This window comes from Hippopotamus amphibius, chromosome 9 (assembly GCF_030028045.1).
Source record: "Hippopotamus amphibius kiboko isolate mHipAmp2 chromosome 9, mHipAmp2.hap2, whole genome shotgun sequence".
NCBI lineage: Eukaryota > Metazoa > Chordata > Mammalia > Artiodactyla > Hippopotamidae > Hippopotamus > Hippopotamus amphibius.
The window spans coordinates 24,265,359-24,278,619 of NC_080194.1; the positions used below are offsets into that span (position 1 = coordinate 24,265,359).

At 48.3% G+C, this 13,261-nt stretch overlaps 1 protein-coding gene across 3 annotated transcripts in view; it reads right to left on the bottom strand.

Annotated features, from left to right (window-relative positions):
* NELL1 (neural EGFL like 1) overlaps window positions 1-4,899 on the bottom strand; it is an 886,038-nt gene extending 881,139 nt beyond the window's left edge. For all 3 annotated transcript variants that reach the window (XM_057749117.1, XM_057749116.1, XM_057749114.1), the window contains exon 1: window positions 4,845-4,899. In XM_057749117.1, the coding sequence (XP_057605100.1) occupies window positions 4,845-4,899 (55 nt within the window). The remainder of the gene's footprint in view (window positions 1-4,844) is intronic.
* Between the last annotated feature and the right edge of the window lie 8,362 nt (window positions 4,900-13,261).

Genomic DNA, 13,261 nt, shown 5'->3' on the forward strand with positions numbered 1-13,261 from the left:
GTGAGAAAAACATGGCCCTGCTGCGCCACGGCTCCTAGGAGACTAAGACACATGGAGCAGACACCCTACCAGGGTTTGGAAGGACACCCAGCCAAACTTGGCCCAGGTGAGCCAATAGCAAACCAACTGACGACACATCAACCAAAATAAATGTTGTTTTGAGTTTGTGGTGGCTTGTTATGCAATGTTATTGTTGCAGTAGTTGACCAATGCAGGGACTAAAGACCCACTATGATGGTCATCCTTAAGATGCTTGAATCTCCCAAACTTGGAGCCCTATAACTGGACAAGCCGAAAAGGCACCCAAACAGATTCTGTAGAACTCGCAGAACACCCCAGTGGTGCCCTTGGATCCTTATCTCCATGTGAAAACACCTCCATCTGGAAAATGTTGTGGAAACAACACTAAATTAAGAGCCACTTTCAGTCTCGTCTCTTGCCCCTACTAACTCTGTGCCCTTGGAAAAATCACTTCACTTCTCTAAGCCTTGATTCCCTCAACCGTAAAATGGGGATGGTAATACCTGCCTCCCAGCCTCGTGAGGTTTCAGTGGTAACTGCACGAACACTCCTAGGATCTTGTGCCCAGCTGGGGTCTGCTGCATCTGTCTTTGATAGGACCAGCTCTCCAGACCATCCCAGCTCCCTGGTCCTCAGCTCCACTGGAATCACATGAAAGGCACAGGTGGCTCCCATTTTCCTAACCCCTCCACATGCCCAGATGACCTAGAAGGCCTTATGACTGTGGCTATGCTTTGTAAAATCTATATATTAAATCTATATTGACCCCTCCCCGTATATCTCACAAGTGAAGGGGCTTCCCTGGCTTTGAGATAACTGTATTTCTCTTGTCATGAAAACAGCCCATAAAAACAGAACAAGAGAAATCAATTAGGCTTCCAGATACCGTATTCTTTTCTCTAAGAGGTCTCTTCAAGATGAAAATACCTCGTGCCAATAGCAGGATGAGTAAAAGATAGCACTTATCCCACGGCCTAAGGAATCAGAAAATCTACTAATAAGGCAGTATTTACAAGGCGTCCCCTGAACCTTATGTAGTATGAGAGTGTTGGTTCCACAAAAATAAGTTTTTATATTTTAATGTTTCTGCTTCTTGTCCAAGCATGGAGCTCCTGCCCTTTCCAAGAAAACTCTATTAAAGTTTTCTACTTTGGCCATAACTGCTCCCCAAATGGCTGAAAAGCTGGGTATTGGTATTAAGCAGGATAAAAGGCTTCTGGGGAAAAAATATTTTTTCAGACCTGGGAGGCAGCATGTCAATGTCACAGAGGCACTTGAAGCCTGGCTCTGAGATTCAGAATTTCCACCCTAATCTCCCAGGACACCTGCTGCTGCTGCTGCTGCTGCTGGCCACGCCTCAGCCCAGCCCAGGGAGGGCTCAGGTCCAAAGCCCCCTCCATCCACCTTCAGGGTCCGGGGCCTAAGCTCCCAAGCAAATCCTCCTGGATCTGGCTCACTTTGAATCTAATCTGGCTCAGCGTCCATGATGGCAGCTGTTCTCCCCAGCCCATGCAGGGGAATACGATGCTGGAGAGATGCTCCAAGACCTCATTGACCAGCAGGATTTCACAGTCATTTGATGGGATTTGGGCCTCTGGACTCCTACAAAGTTTCTTAATACCTCAAAAGCAACACCCTTGAAGAATATGCTTTATGCCTTTTCCAAGTCAGCCAATATTCCACATGATGCCTGGAGGCTGGGGGCTTCTGTTCACAGCTCTATTATTCAATTCATAGTTAAAGAACAGCCTGGGAAGTGCTTCAAGAAGAAAAGCTCTCCTTTCCAGCAGGTGGCAGCAAAAGGCATTCACTCAGCCCCAGGGTCTCCCTCCACCCACCGCCCTGGTGACCAAAACAAACTGGAAAGCCATGGGGGAGTAATCATTGAGCTTTATATTATCCACACTTCCAGGTCACTGGAGAAAATTCATGGACATAATGTGTTATTACTGCTGATATTGAAGCCTTCTAAATTTTCATTATTAGTGATGTAGCTGGAAATCTCAGATTTTTTCACTCAAAAATAACCAGAACTGGAGAACAGCACCTGTCTTGACTCCACTTTACTCTTTAAAACAAGTTCTCTGAACAACGAGTAATTTAAGCAGCTTCCTGTGACACCTATCATTAGATCTTTTCATATGTAACTGCTACTGCACTGCAGTGCTGCTTTAATTAAAATGTGCCTGATACCATCTATTCATTTCCATTAAAAGGCAGTGATATCTGAGCAGCTCACTCAGGGAACCACGTGTTTATTTCATCTTGGACTGTTAACAGCCCAGACAATTGTACCACTTGACAAATAAACTTTCCAAGCAGCTGTTTGGATCCTGATAAACTAATTAAGAGCCAGCCTTAGCTACCCCAGAGGATGGATGTGTGATGCTGGGATGATGGTTCCTGGGCAAAATCAAAGAGAAAATTGCTGATCAGACCCCCTCAAGCTGCAAGAAATTGTAAGTGAAAGAACTGAGATATAATCCCCCATCTCTCTGATTCTTCTGATAATTTTTGTAGAAGAAATATGTAGCCTCTGGTGTTCAAAGAGTATCAAGTGGCATAGGAAAACCAAGCTGCCTAAACAACTGCCACAACCAGTGGGCAGATCTTTCCATGCTTCCTTGCCTTTGGACAAGCTGTGCCCTCTGCCTGGAATGCCTTCCCCACTCTGTCCACCTGGAAAACTCCCTACAAAGCCTTCAGGACACAACTTTCAAATGTCACCTTCTGATTAAAGCCTTCCCTGACCACAAACCACCCCTCCCCAGAATTCAATCCTACTGTTTCTCTTCAATTTCCTTAATACAAACGTCTATACTCCCAGCTCTCTTCCCCCGACCCCCATCAAGCCGTAAATAAAAATGCTTTTCAGTTTCTATCTAGACTCTCAGCTAAGCTGTAAGTTCCTGGAAGTCAAGGACCAAGTCGGTTCCTCTTTGCATACGCAACCCTGGCACCCAAAAAGAAGGAGTGAATCTTCCCTACAAGTGAATTTTTACAAGACTTAAAGGGGCTCAATGTGGGGAAGGGGAAATGACCGTGTTCTTAAAGATCTTCACAAGCAAAGCGCCCAGGGGACACAGTCCACTTCTGGGGGAGGCACCTTTTGCCGACTTTTCAAAGGAGTAATGAGAACAAAGGATGTAAGCATATTCGGTAGTGATGTGCACCTAACGATGTCAAATGACCAACGGGCTGCCCTCTCCCCCACCTAGTTTCTCTCTCTTTGGTTTCTCTGTAAGATGCCCACCAGCACCAGATTCTCTGCATGCAGGGCTGGTAGCCCGTGCTCTGCACCAGCCTCGCCTGCCCTGATCTTCCCGAGACGCATTTTTTCTAGTGTGTTCTTCGTTTGAAAAGACTAACCTATCTAGATGGCCGGAACGCAAGAAGCACCTATTCTAGGCTGGACCGAGTCTTGGCATCTCGGCAGCCTGGGGAGCTCCGACAGAGATAGGAAAGGAATGGCGATTCCTTTTGTCCCTGGAGAAGTCCACACCCGCCGCTCTTTCATTAAGCAAAGGAAAAGCTGCTTCCCGCTCCGTCCTGGGGAAAATGGAAAGGGCTAGTAGGAAGCTCCTAGACGCCCAACTCTTGTATCCTCAGGCGGGCTAACTGCCAAAGAGGGGCGCCTGGGGCGCAAGTGGAGGGAACTTTTGAGCCAACCAAGGCCGGGCACCCCTCCCCAGCCCTCTACCGACAAATTTGCTGCCTAGCATGGGAGGGAGGCTATGCTTCTAGAGAAGGGAAATGAGAGTCATAAAAGTGAAAAAGAGAAAAGCAGAGGGAATGACTACACACCGATCCCGGGGTGCAAAGTCGGCGGCGAGTGCCGTGGGTCGCTAGCGTAGAAATAAAAACTCGCGACGCCCCCACCCCGCGTAGGAAAGTCCCAGGTTTGCGAATTTCCTACTCCACCCCACCCCACCCCCACCCCCCGAAATCTACTACTAGTCCCCTGGAGAAGGTGGGTCTCCAAACCTCAGGGGGCATGGGGGGCTGGGGGCGAGTAGAAGCTGAAGGAAGGAGGTGCGCTTGGAGTCCTCACAACTGCGTCTTTGAAGGCAGAAAAAAGTGGAGACTTCAGAAAATTACGCCAATTATCCTTGCCTCCCCTCCACAACCCCCAATATGCAATTACAGCTAGGGAAAACTGATCTGGAGCTTGAGAGAATCTCCCCGGGATTGCCCCCACAGTTCCAATTCCCTCTAATTTCTCCTGCCCTTTGGGGGGCATAGGGGTGGCAAGAGAGACTACTCCTGGAGTTCCCCTGGGGAGAGTCAGGAGGGGACGAGAAAAGAGACCGCGGAATCCCGGGATCGCCCGCAGCCCTGACCTGGCGCCGCGCCCTCCCGGCCCCGGCAGCGCCCGCCGGCCGGAAGCGCTCCCTCTGCGGGTGCGACTCCCGCCGCTGCCCCATCCCAGCCCGGCGGGGCGCAGAGAGAGCGGTTTCCACCGCACCTGTCAAGTTCACGGGTGTGGGGCTCGCGGGCCTGCCCTACTGTGGGTTTCGACCCGGAAGCCGGTTACTAGCAGCAGGAGGGTGCGCCCGAATGGCCGCGCCCCTCACTCCAGTGTCCGCCAGGCCGTGTCCTCCGGGAAGGCGGCACTCCTCCTCGGGGGCATATTCCAGCCTGTGAGTCCCACTTCTCACCCGTTCACCTGGAGCGGGGCAGAGATTCGAGGGACCCATCCACGCCCTTCCCCAGATCAGCGCGGAGCTCGGCTCCAGGTCTCCCCACGCCTAGGTAGGCGCAGGGCACGGCAGCGGGGCTCCCCGCTTCCCCTGGATCCCTCCGACAGCCCCGGCCGTGCTTACCTGTCCTGGCGGTGCACACACAGAACCACACAACTAACATCACATCCCTCGGCATCGCTCCCAAGGGTCCCCGCCAAACCGGGCGCGCGGAAGCCAGGAGGGAACAAATGCGCCTCGATCCCAAGGCGCGCCGGGCTCGGAGCCGCCAAACTTGCTAGCGGGCGGCGGGGGAGGTGGCTCGGCAGCGCCGGCTGCCGCGCTCCGGGATCGCGCCCAGGAAGGCGGCCCCGGCCGCCCCGCCCCCAGCCCGCCCCCCACCGCGGGCGGCGGCACCCGGCTCGGGCCCCGGTCCCCGCTGCGGCTGCGCTCGCCTCGGAGCTGGGGCGGGAGCGCAGGGCTCGGCCACTCCGGCAGGTTGCGCTGGGCGCTGGGAACGGCTTGACCTCCGCTGCGAGGACCCGGGCGGCCGGCGCAGCAGCCGCTGCCACTCGGAGCACCGGAGCTGGAGTCCCGGGACCCGTGGCCAAAAGGGAGGGGCTGGAGGCACAAGGCGCCCCCTCGGCTTCACGCTCTCCAGCCCAGACGAGCCGGCCTCGCCACCGCTGCTGTCTCTGCCTCGGTGCCGCGGTGGGGGCTGCCGAAGTTGCCACAGTTCATCTTGGTCGAGGGGAAGAACCGCGGAGCCCTCGCGGGTGGGTTTTTTTTTTTTCCTCGGGGAACCCTGACCCAGGCGGCGTCAACCAGCGCTCCCAGCCCCTCCCCGGAAAACAATTACTCGGGATTTGCTTAGGCAACTGGTTGGGGAGGGGGGAGTAGGGACCTGAGGGGAATGATGGCTGAGTCCCGGCTCACCACCTGTACCTCGGTCTCCTCTCTCCGATGGGTCCCTGTGACTGGGTACACGCTTTGGGGGTTCAGGGAGAGGGCGTTGAGGCAGGGGGCCCAGAAAAAGGGTCGCTGAGCCCGAGCGAGCCACGGCAGGGGTTTGGGGAGTCTATTTGCAAGCCTTCCGGTTCTGCAGGGTGGATGCTGCCACTTAGGGGAAATTCTTAACCATATTTTTTTTTTCTTGAGTGACTTTCTCCATGGTTTTGTCAAAAGCCCTACTCTCCTTTCATAGTCACGTTTTGGTCTTTCCTGCAGTTCCTCTGGGACCCTCCCCAACACCGTACCCGGGAGAGAAAAGCTGGGCTTTGTTTTAGGAGCGTGGGCAAGAAGACAAGTCCTCCTCCTTCTATGTGACCCCCTTCCGGAACCCAGCCTTCCCTAGAAATATCTCCCAGGTTTGTCGCGCTTCCATCCAGCAATGTTATTTATAACTAGGATGCAGAGTCGTAAAATCAGACATGACAGAAGCTTTGATTTATACCAAATGAGCCCCACATGATTTAAAAGTCCCCAGCTTGCTCACACTGGTCCCCTCCCTCTGAGTCCACCCCCACACCTCTGACACTGGCAACAGGCATCCCTGAGAAGGAAAGGGAAACTTCTCGGAACACAGCCCTCCCTCATTTCCCAGGAAACAATTCCAACGTTCCAGAATCCTCTTCACTGACAAGGATCTGCCCTTCTCACCTCTTGTGCCCCCTCTCACTTCCCATATTCCTAACCCTATATCACTATGGCCCTAGGAGCCCCCACTGAAGGTCACCAAACTAGCAACACGGTTTATTAAGAGGGAAGGTTTTATCTGCATACTCTTCTGATCTCTGCCCTATTTTTCTGGATATTTCTGTATGCAAACTACTGTCCCACTTGGCCCTTTACATTGTGGTCCCTTAGCAGATGAAAAAGGAAATGAATGAGCAGATAAATTCCAGCTCCTAACAGCTGAGGCAGAAGGGAAGCCAACAAAGAAGTGTATTGCCATTCCAGAAGTTGAGTTGAAAGATTAAGAGGTAAACTGATGTCAAGGCTGAACTGATTCTCCATTCTGGGATGCAACTCCAGCCCAGAGGGGATCTGTCTGCCTTAACTCTCTGTGTTTTCATTACAGAGTCAGGACCTTTTCCTTCCACCTGGAGCGTGTTACATTTAAAGCAAACATTAAAATCACACATCTTGCAGAATGTTAGATTCTCCAAGTTTAGCTGGGCCTAATGAACTAGGACTCACCTGCACCGTGTTGTGTTGTGAGACCCACGTGCCCTGCCTCCTCTGTGGGTTTTAAAAATACACCTCAGCAGGAGCAGCCTTTCATGGCTTTGAACTATTGTTTCAAAAGCCCTTTTATTGATCTCAGAAATCCTGGAAGTCACAGTGACCCCAACAAAGGGAAAAGGTGATCTGAGTCAGACCTTTAGAGCTTCCCCCTCTTAAAGTCTCTGTGTAATTAGTTCATCCTGTGGGATGGAGCTTTTAGCATGTTCCATTAAAAAATAAAGCAAGGCATATGTTCTGTCAAAGCTTTGCAGCATCACATCCATTAGCAGTAACAAGTGTTAACCTCAACAAGGTCATAAATCTTCCTAGATAACTAAGCACTTCAATCTCCTCCTATAAATGCATTTCTTGAGTGGGGTTTTGCAGTGTGTAGGCTAAGGTAACCTTTATAGACTACAACTAGCAAATTTCTGTGGTGGCAATGAAGGGACCATGTGGCTGTGATGTTGGGATATTGCAATGGGACCTGCATTCAGTGAAAGCAGCCATGAGACTTGGTTTACCCAATACCATATCCCAAGTTCACCCTACCCGTCTAATGGCCTCCATCCATAGTCTCTCCAGGAACCAGAAGCTTCATCTGATCATCCCTCTGCCTCTTCTTCCCGACCCCTAAATATCGGGGAGCCTCAGGGCTAAGCCCCCAGCCCTCTTTCCTTCCAGCCATCCTTAGTCCTGTGTGTTCTCATCCAGCCTCATGGCTTTAACTACCATCTAGACACGGACGATTCCCACATGTGTATCTCCAGCCTTCACCTCTCCTTTGAACCCCAGGCTCAACTACCTATCAGGTGCCTTAAATGTAATATGGCCACATCATCAAAATTAAAAACATCAGTGCTTCAAAGGACATCATGAGAGGTGAAAAGGCAACCCACAGAACAGGAAACAAATTTGCAAATCCTATATCTGATTGAAACTTGTGTTCATTAAAAATTATTATAACTCAATAGTAAAAGACAAAAAACCCAATTTTGAAACGGGCAAAGAAGATATACAGGCAGCCAGTAAACACATGAAAAGATGCTCAGCATGATTAGCCATCTGGGAATTTCAGATCAAAACCACAATGAGATATCACTTCACACCCACTAGGATGGCTAAAACCAAAAAGCCAGATAATAAATGCTGTCAAGGAAGTGGAGAAATTACAACCTTCATATACTGCTGGTTGGTGAGAATGTAAAATAGTTCTTTAAACAGTTAAACATAAAGTTACCATATGATCCAGCAGTTCTACCCCTGGGTATGTACACAAGAACTGAAAACATATGGCCACACACTAAATTGTACACAAATGTTCACAGCAGCATTATTCATAATAGCCAGAAAGTAGAAACAGTGCAAATGCCCATCAGCTGATGAATGGATAAGTAAAACATGGTATATTTATATAATGGAATATTATTCAGCAATAAAGGGAAATGAAGTACTGATACATGCTACAGCAGGGATGAATCTTGAAAATATGATGCTAAGTGAAAGAAATCAATCACAAAGAACCACGTCATATTATTCCATTTATATAAAATGTCTAGAATAGGCAAATCTGTAGAGACAGAAAGTAAATTAGTGGTTGCCTAAGGCTGGGGGAAGGGGAAGGAAGGATTAGCAGGTGCCAGCTAAGGAATGCAGGGTTTATTTGAGGGGGGTAATGAAAATGTCCTAAAATTGATTGTGGTGATGGATGCAAAACTCACAGATATTCACAATATACTAAAAGCCATTGACTTGTACACTTTAAATGGGTGAATTGTATAGTATGTGAATTGTATCTCAATAAGGCTGTTCTCAAAGACTTTAATGATCAGGAAAAAAATCGAAATATGGCCAAATGAGGACTTTTGATTCCCCCCCTCCCAAACTCCCTTCCTGCTGCCTTCTAAGGAGATGGCACCAGCCTTCATCAGGTGTTCCAACCACATGACCCGGGGTCATCCTTGACTTGCTTTCCCTTAGACCTTAAAGAAAAATCCCAAATCAACCACATCTCACTACTCCCACCTTCCTCCAATCCATCACTGCCCCTTCCCTCTGCTACTGTCCTAGACTCCCAATCATTCTCTCTACCTCCACCCTTGCCTCTGACAATTCAGCCATCTGCCAGCACGCGTAGCCTGCTTTTTAAAACATGTGTCAGATCACATTCCCTTGCTCAAAAATCCCCTTGCGCTTTTCCATCATATTTTGAAGAAATCCAAACATCTTAACAAGGCCTCTGCCCACCTTCCCAGCTCTCTCTCCCTCTCCCCCTTGCTCACTCCAGAATCTTGCTATTCCTCAAACATTCCAAGTTCACACCCTCCTCGTGGTCTTTGTATTTGCTGCTCCTCTGCCTGGAACATTCTTTCCAAAAGACTTTGTGTGGTTCACTTTTCACATGACTTAAATCTCAGCTCCAACGTCAACTCCTCAGGGAGACCCTGCCTAAAGAAGCTTCTCACTTCATGCCCATGGCTCTCTGTCTCCTAACCCTGCTTTATTTTTTGTAGTGCTTATTACTACCTGAAATATTGATTGATTTGTTGACATTTATTCTATATCCCCGCCCAGAGAATGCCACAAGAGTAGGATTTTTGTCTTTCTCGTTCACCACCGTATCTCTCCACCTAGAACAGTGCCTGGCACATTTTAGGAGCTCCGTAAATGTTTGTTGAATGAGTCAATGGCTGTTTGCCCAGGAAGCAGCATAGAGAACTGACACTTCTCATTGACCGTCACCAAGGCAACAGTCAGACTGCCATGTCCCACCGGCCCCAGAGCTGCTCCACTGCTGCCTCTATGTAGGGCAGTGGATTCCACAGAGGAAGAATGAGGAAGACTCCTCCTTAGGATCCAAGACTGAGAAACTCTCCATCTCATTTACTGCCCTCCAGTGCCCCTCCCTAAGTCACTCTCCTTTGTCCAAACAGCCTCCCAACTACCTTCATATTTATGGGCGCACCACGCATTTCCTGTACAACTGGAGGGAATAGAGGATAGTGCTGTTATGAATTGGATTGTATTCCCCCAAAAGGTATGTTGGAGTCCTAATTCCCAGTGCCCATGAATATGACCTTATTTGGAAATTGAGTCTTTACAGATGTCATCAGGTGAAGATGAGGTCGTTAGTGGATTCTAATTCTACACCACTGGTGTCCTTATAAGAAGAGGAAAATGCCATGTGAAGACAGAGCCATAACAGATGTAAGCATGTGACAGGCAGACACTGAAGAGCTGCAAGCCAGGGAATGCCTGGGGCCACCAGAAGCTGGACGAGGCAGGGAAGCATCCTCCCCTGGAGACTTTGGAGAGAGCATGGACCTGCTAACATCTTGACTTCAGACTTCTAACCTCCAGAACCGTGAGAGACTACATGGCTGTTGTTTTTAAGCCTTCCGGTTGAGAGTGCTTTGTGGCAGCCCTAGGAAACTAACACAAGTGCCAATTTGCTGGCAGAGCCCCAGGAAGTGCAAAAACTCCCAAGTTTCCTTCACAAACCCAGCAAGCCCCAAATGCTCTAGAACTATGCACGCCTGGACCTGGGTGGGTATTTTCATTCCCTGAAATGCACGTGCAAAACTAAAGAGGGGTTGAATGAATATATTCACGCACGTACCTCTGTTTCTATATAAATATAAGAATTCTACACACACACACACACACACACACACACACACAAAGTGTATTCTCTACTCCAATTACTACAATCAATTTCAATGACATCCAGATTAGAGGGACACATATTTTGTGAAGTTAACTATTGCCCTCTGTCTTGCAGCTTCAGACACTTTTTAGAACAAAGCTAGGTATACATCTGTAGGAAGACAGAAAAAAAAAAAAACATATATATATATATATATATATATACGTATAGATCAAGGCACCTCATAATTCTTTTGGGTGAAACCCTCCTAATCTATAACATCAATAATCTGAGTTTTGAGTTTCTGAGGATAAGAACCAAGGTGGACATATATCCAGGTTTTGTTAAGTGTTATGTAAGCACATATTGTCCATTCCTACAATCAGAGGAAAGCAGAAACCCTATCCTCAAACAGGCCCTAGAAGCAAGCCTCGCCCCAACCCTAACCATAATGATAATGGCCCTATTTATTAAGTGTAACTAGGTGTAGGTTACTGCACTAAGTGCTTTCCATGGATTTATTTCTCAAAGCAACCTAACTAAGTAGATGGGATTATTATACCCATTTTACAGAAATGGAAACTGAGCCATTTGCCAAATGAGTGCCTGAGCCAAGCTTCAAACCCAGGCAGTAGGACTGCAGAATCTGTGCACTTAACTGTTAAGCTACACCTCTTCTCCTGGGATAAAGCCTGTGGAGTCCGTCTCCTTGTTGAGGTCTTGTGGGAGACCAATACATAGCAGGCCTATTTCCTGCATGAGTTCTGACCAACTGAGAAATAAAAGAGTTTGCAGAAGGCCAAACATTGCCTTTATGAATTTAGAGACAGTGTTGGGAGAGCACAGCCTTGTGAAAGCCAAAATGGACTGGCCGTCTGCCCTCCCTTCAGGCTGGACACAGCCCTGTGCTCCCATCAGTCTGGATGGAGAGAGAAAGTGAAAGAGAACTCATTGAGAAATGAGCACCAATGGCCATCCACTCCTCTATAAAAGTGGACAGAGTAGGGAGTATAGTAAAGGTCCAGGAGTGTTTAAGGAAAATCCCTCACATGGAAACCAAAAGTGTGGGGAAGAAATGATCCCCCTGATCAACTCTCAAACTTTCCTCCCTAAAGTCTCCTCCTATTGTCCCGCGGCCCTGGGCTGTTCACAAAGTGCTCACCCAGCCTTCTTTTCCAGGACTGAAAATGATCCTTTATTCCTGGCAGAAGACCCACGTGCTCACCAGTGTTACCATCACTCTGCAGGAACATTAGCAGAAAGGCACCCTTTTGTACTTACACTGAGTTAGGGAAGATGTAGCATCCCTTACTGAAGTACCACATCCATGAGCAGGCCTGTTGACCCATAGCAATGAATACCTACTGGAGGAAAGTCAGGCCTTGGGATGGTATAGTGGGAGAGGTATTTTTGAGAAAGGATAGCCTGCTCTAGTTACTTTAGGCAACAAACTATCACATCAGTTCAGAAGTCTGGCTCTGCCCATCTACAAAAAACAGAAATGGTCATTTCCAATGCTTTTAGACTACTTTCCAGAGTCACAGGCCACGAAAATTCTCCTCACCCACAAAGTAACATTAAACTCTCCCACATCTCCCAGTGGTTCCCTGGGTCTCCTTCTAATCATCCCAGTTCATTTTATTACCTATATACCTACATATATATATACCTGTTTCATATAATAGGAAAAACTCCCAGATAATAACTTACATAAGAGATGTTTAAGAGTCTCTCAGGTAAAAAAAAAAAAATTTTTAGAGCTGAGTGAACCAGGTTTAATTTAGTGGCTCCATGAAGTCCACAGGGAGCCAGGCTTTTCCCAGATCTCTGCTCCATCTTTCCTAATATGTAGTTCTTATCTTCATGGTTCAATATGGCTACTAGTACTCCAGCCATGATATCCACATTCCAGACAATAAACATGGAAGAGAATGAAGAGAAGGAGAAGGGCATGTCTAGAAGCCCTATGTATCACTTCCACTTAAACCTGGGCAGAACCTAGTCACATGGTCACTCCCTATGTATCTGTTAGCTATTGCAGCATATCAAATAACTACACAATTTCAGTGGCATCCAACACTAAGCATTTGCTCCCACATACCTGCAGGCTGGCAAGGATTCGGCTCAATCAGTTTCATTCAGGCATGTCTGCTTCAGGCTACAGTGGCTGGGCTGATCCCCTTCTCACAGCAGGTCTGTGTGCCAGCTGACATTGTCCCACGTCTTTCCTCTTCCTTGGACCAGTGGGCTAGCCAGGACATGTTCTTCTCATAGCACAAGGAGCATGTGGAGACAGGCCAGGTCTCCTAAGGACTAGACTCAAAACTGGCACACTGTCACTTCTGCTTACATGCCAGTAAAGTCAAGAGTCAAGTACAATCTGTCCACAAGGACATAACCCGGGTGTGATATGGGATGAGGTGAAAAAAGTAGAGCCCAATAGTCAATCTACCATACCTGGCTGCAGCGGAACTAGGGAATGTCATGCTTTGACTGGGTGACAACAAGCCTAGCTAAAGTCAGAAATGCTACTGAGTAAGGCAAGAACAGAAATTTAGAGAAATTCAGTCTCCATCACACTCCCTCACACTGTACCAACTTTGCAAAACACCAATACTGGTTTAGTGCAAATCCATCATCATTCTTACCCTCACTCCAAGACAGAGGGTGTGTAGAAGCACTCATAAGA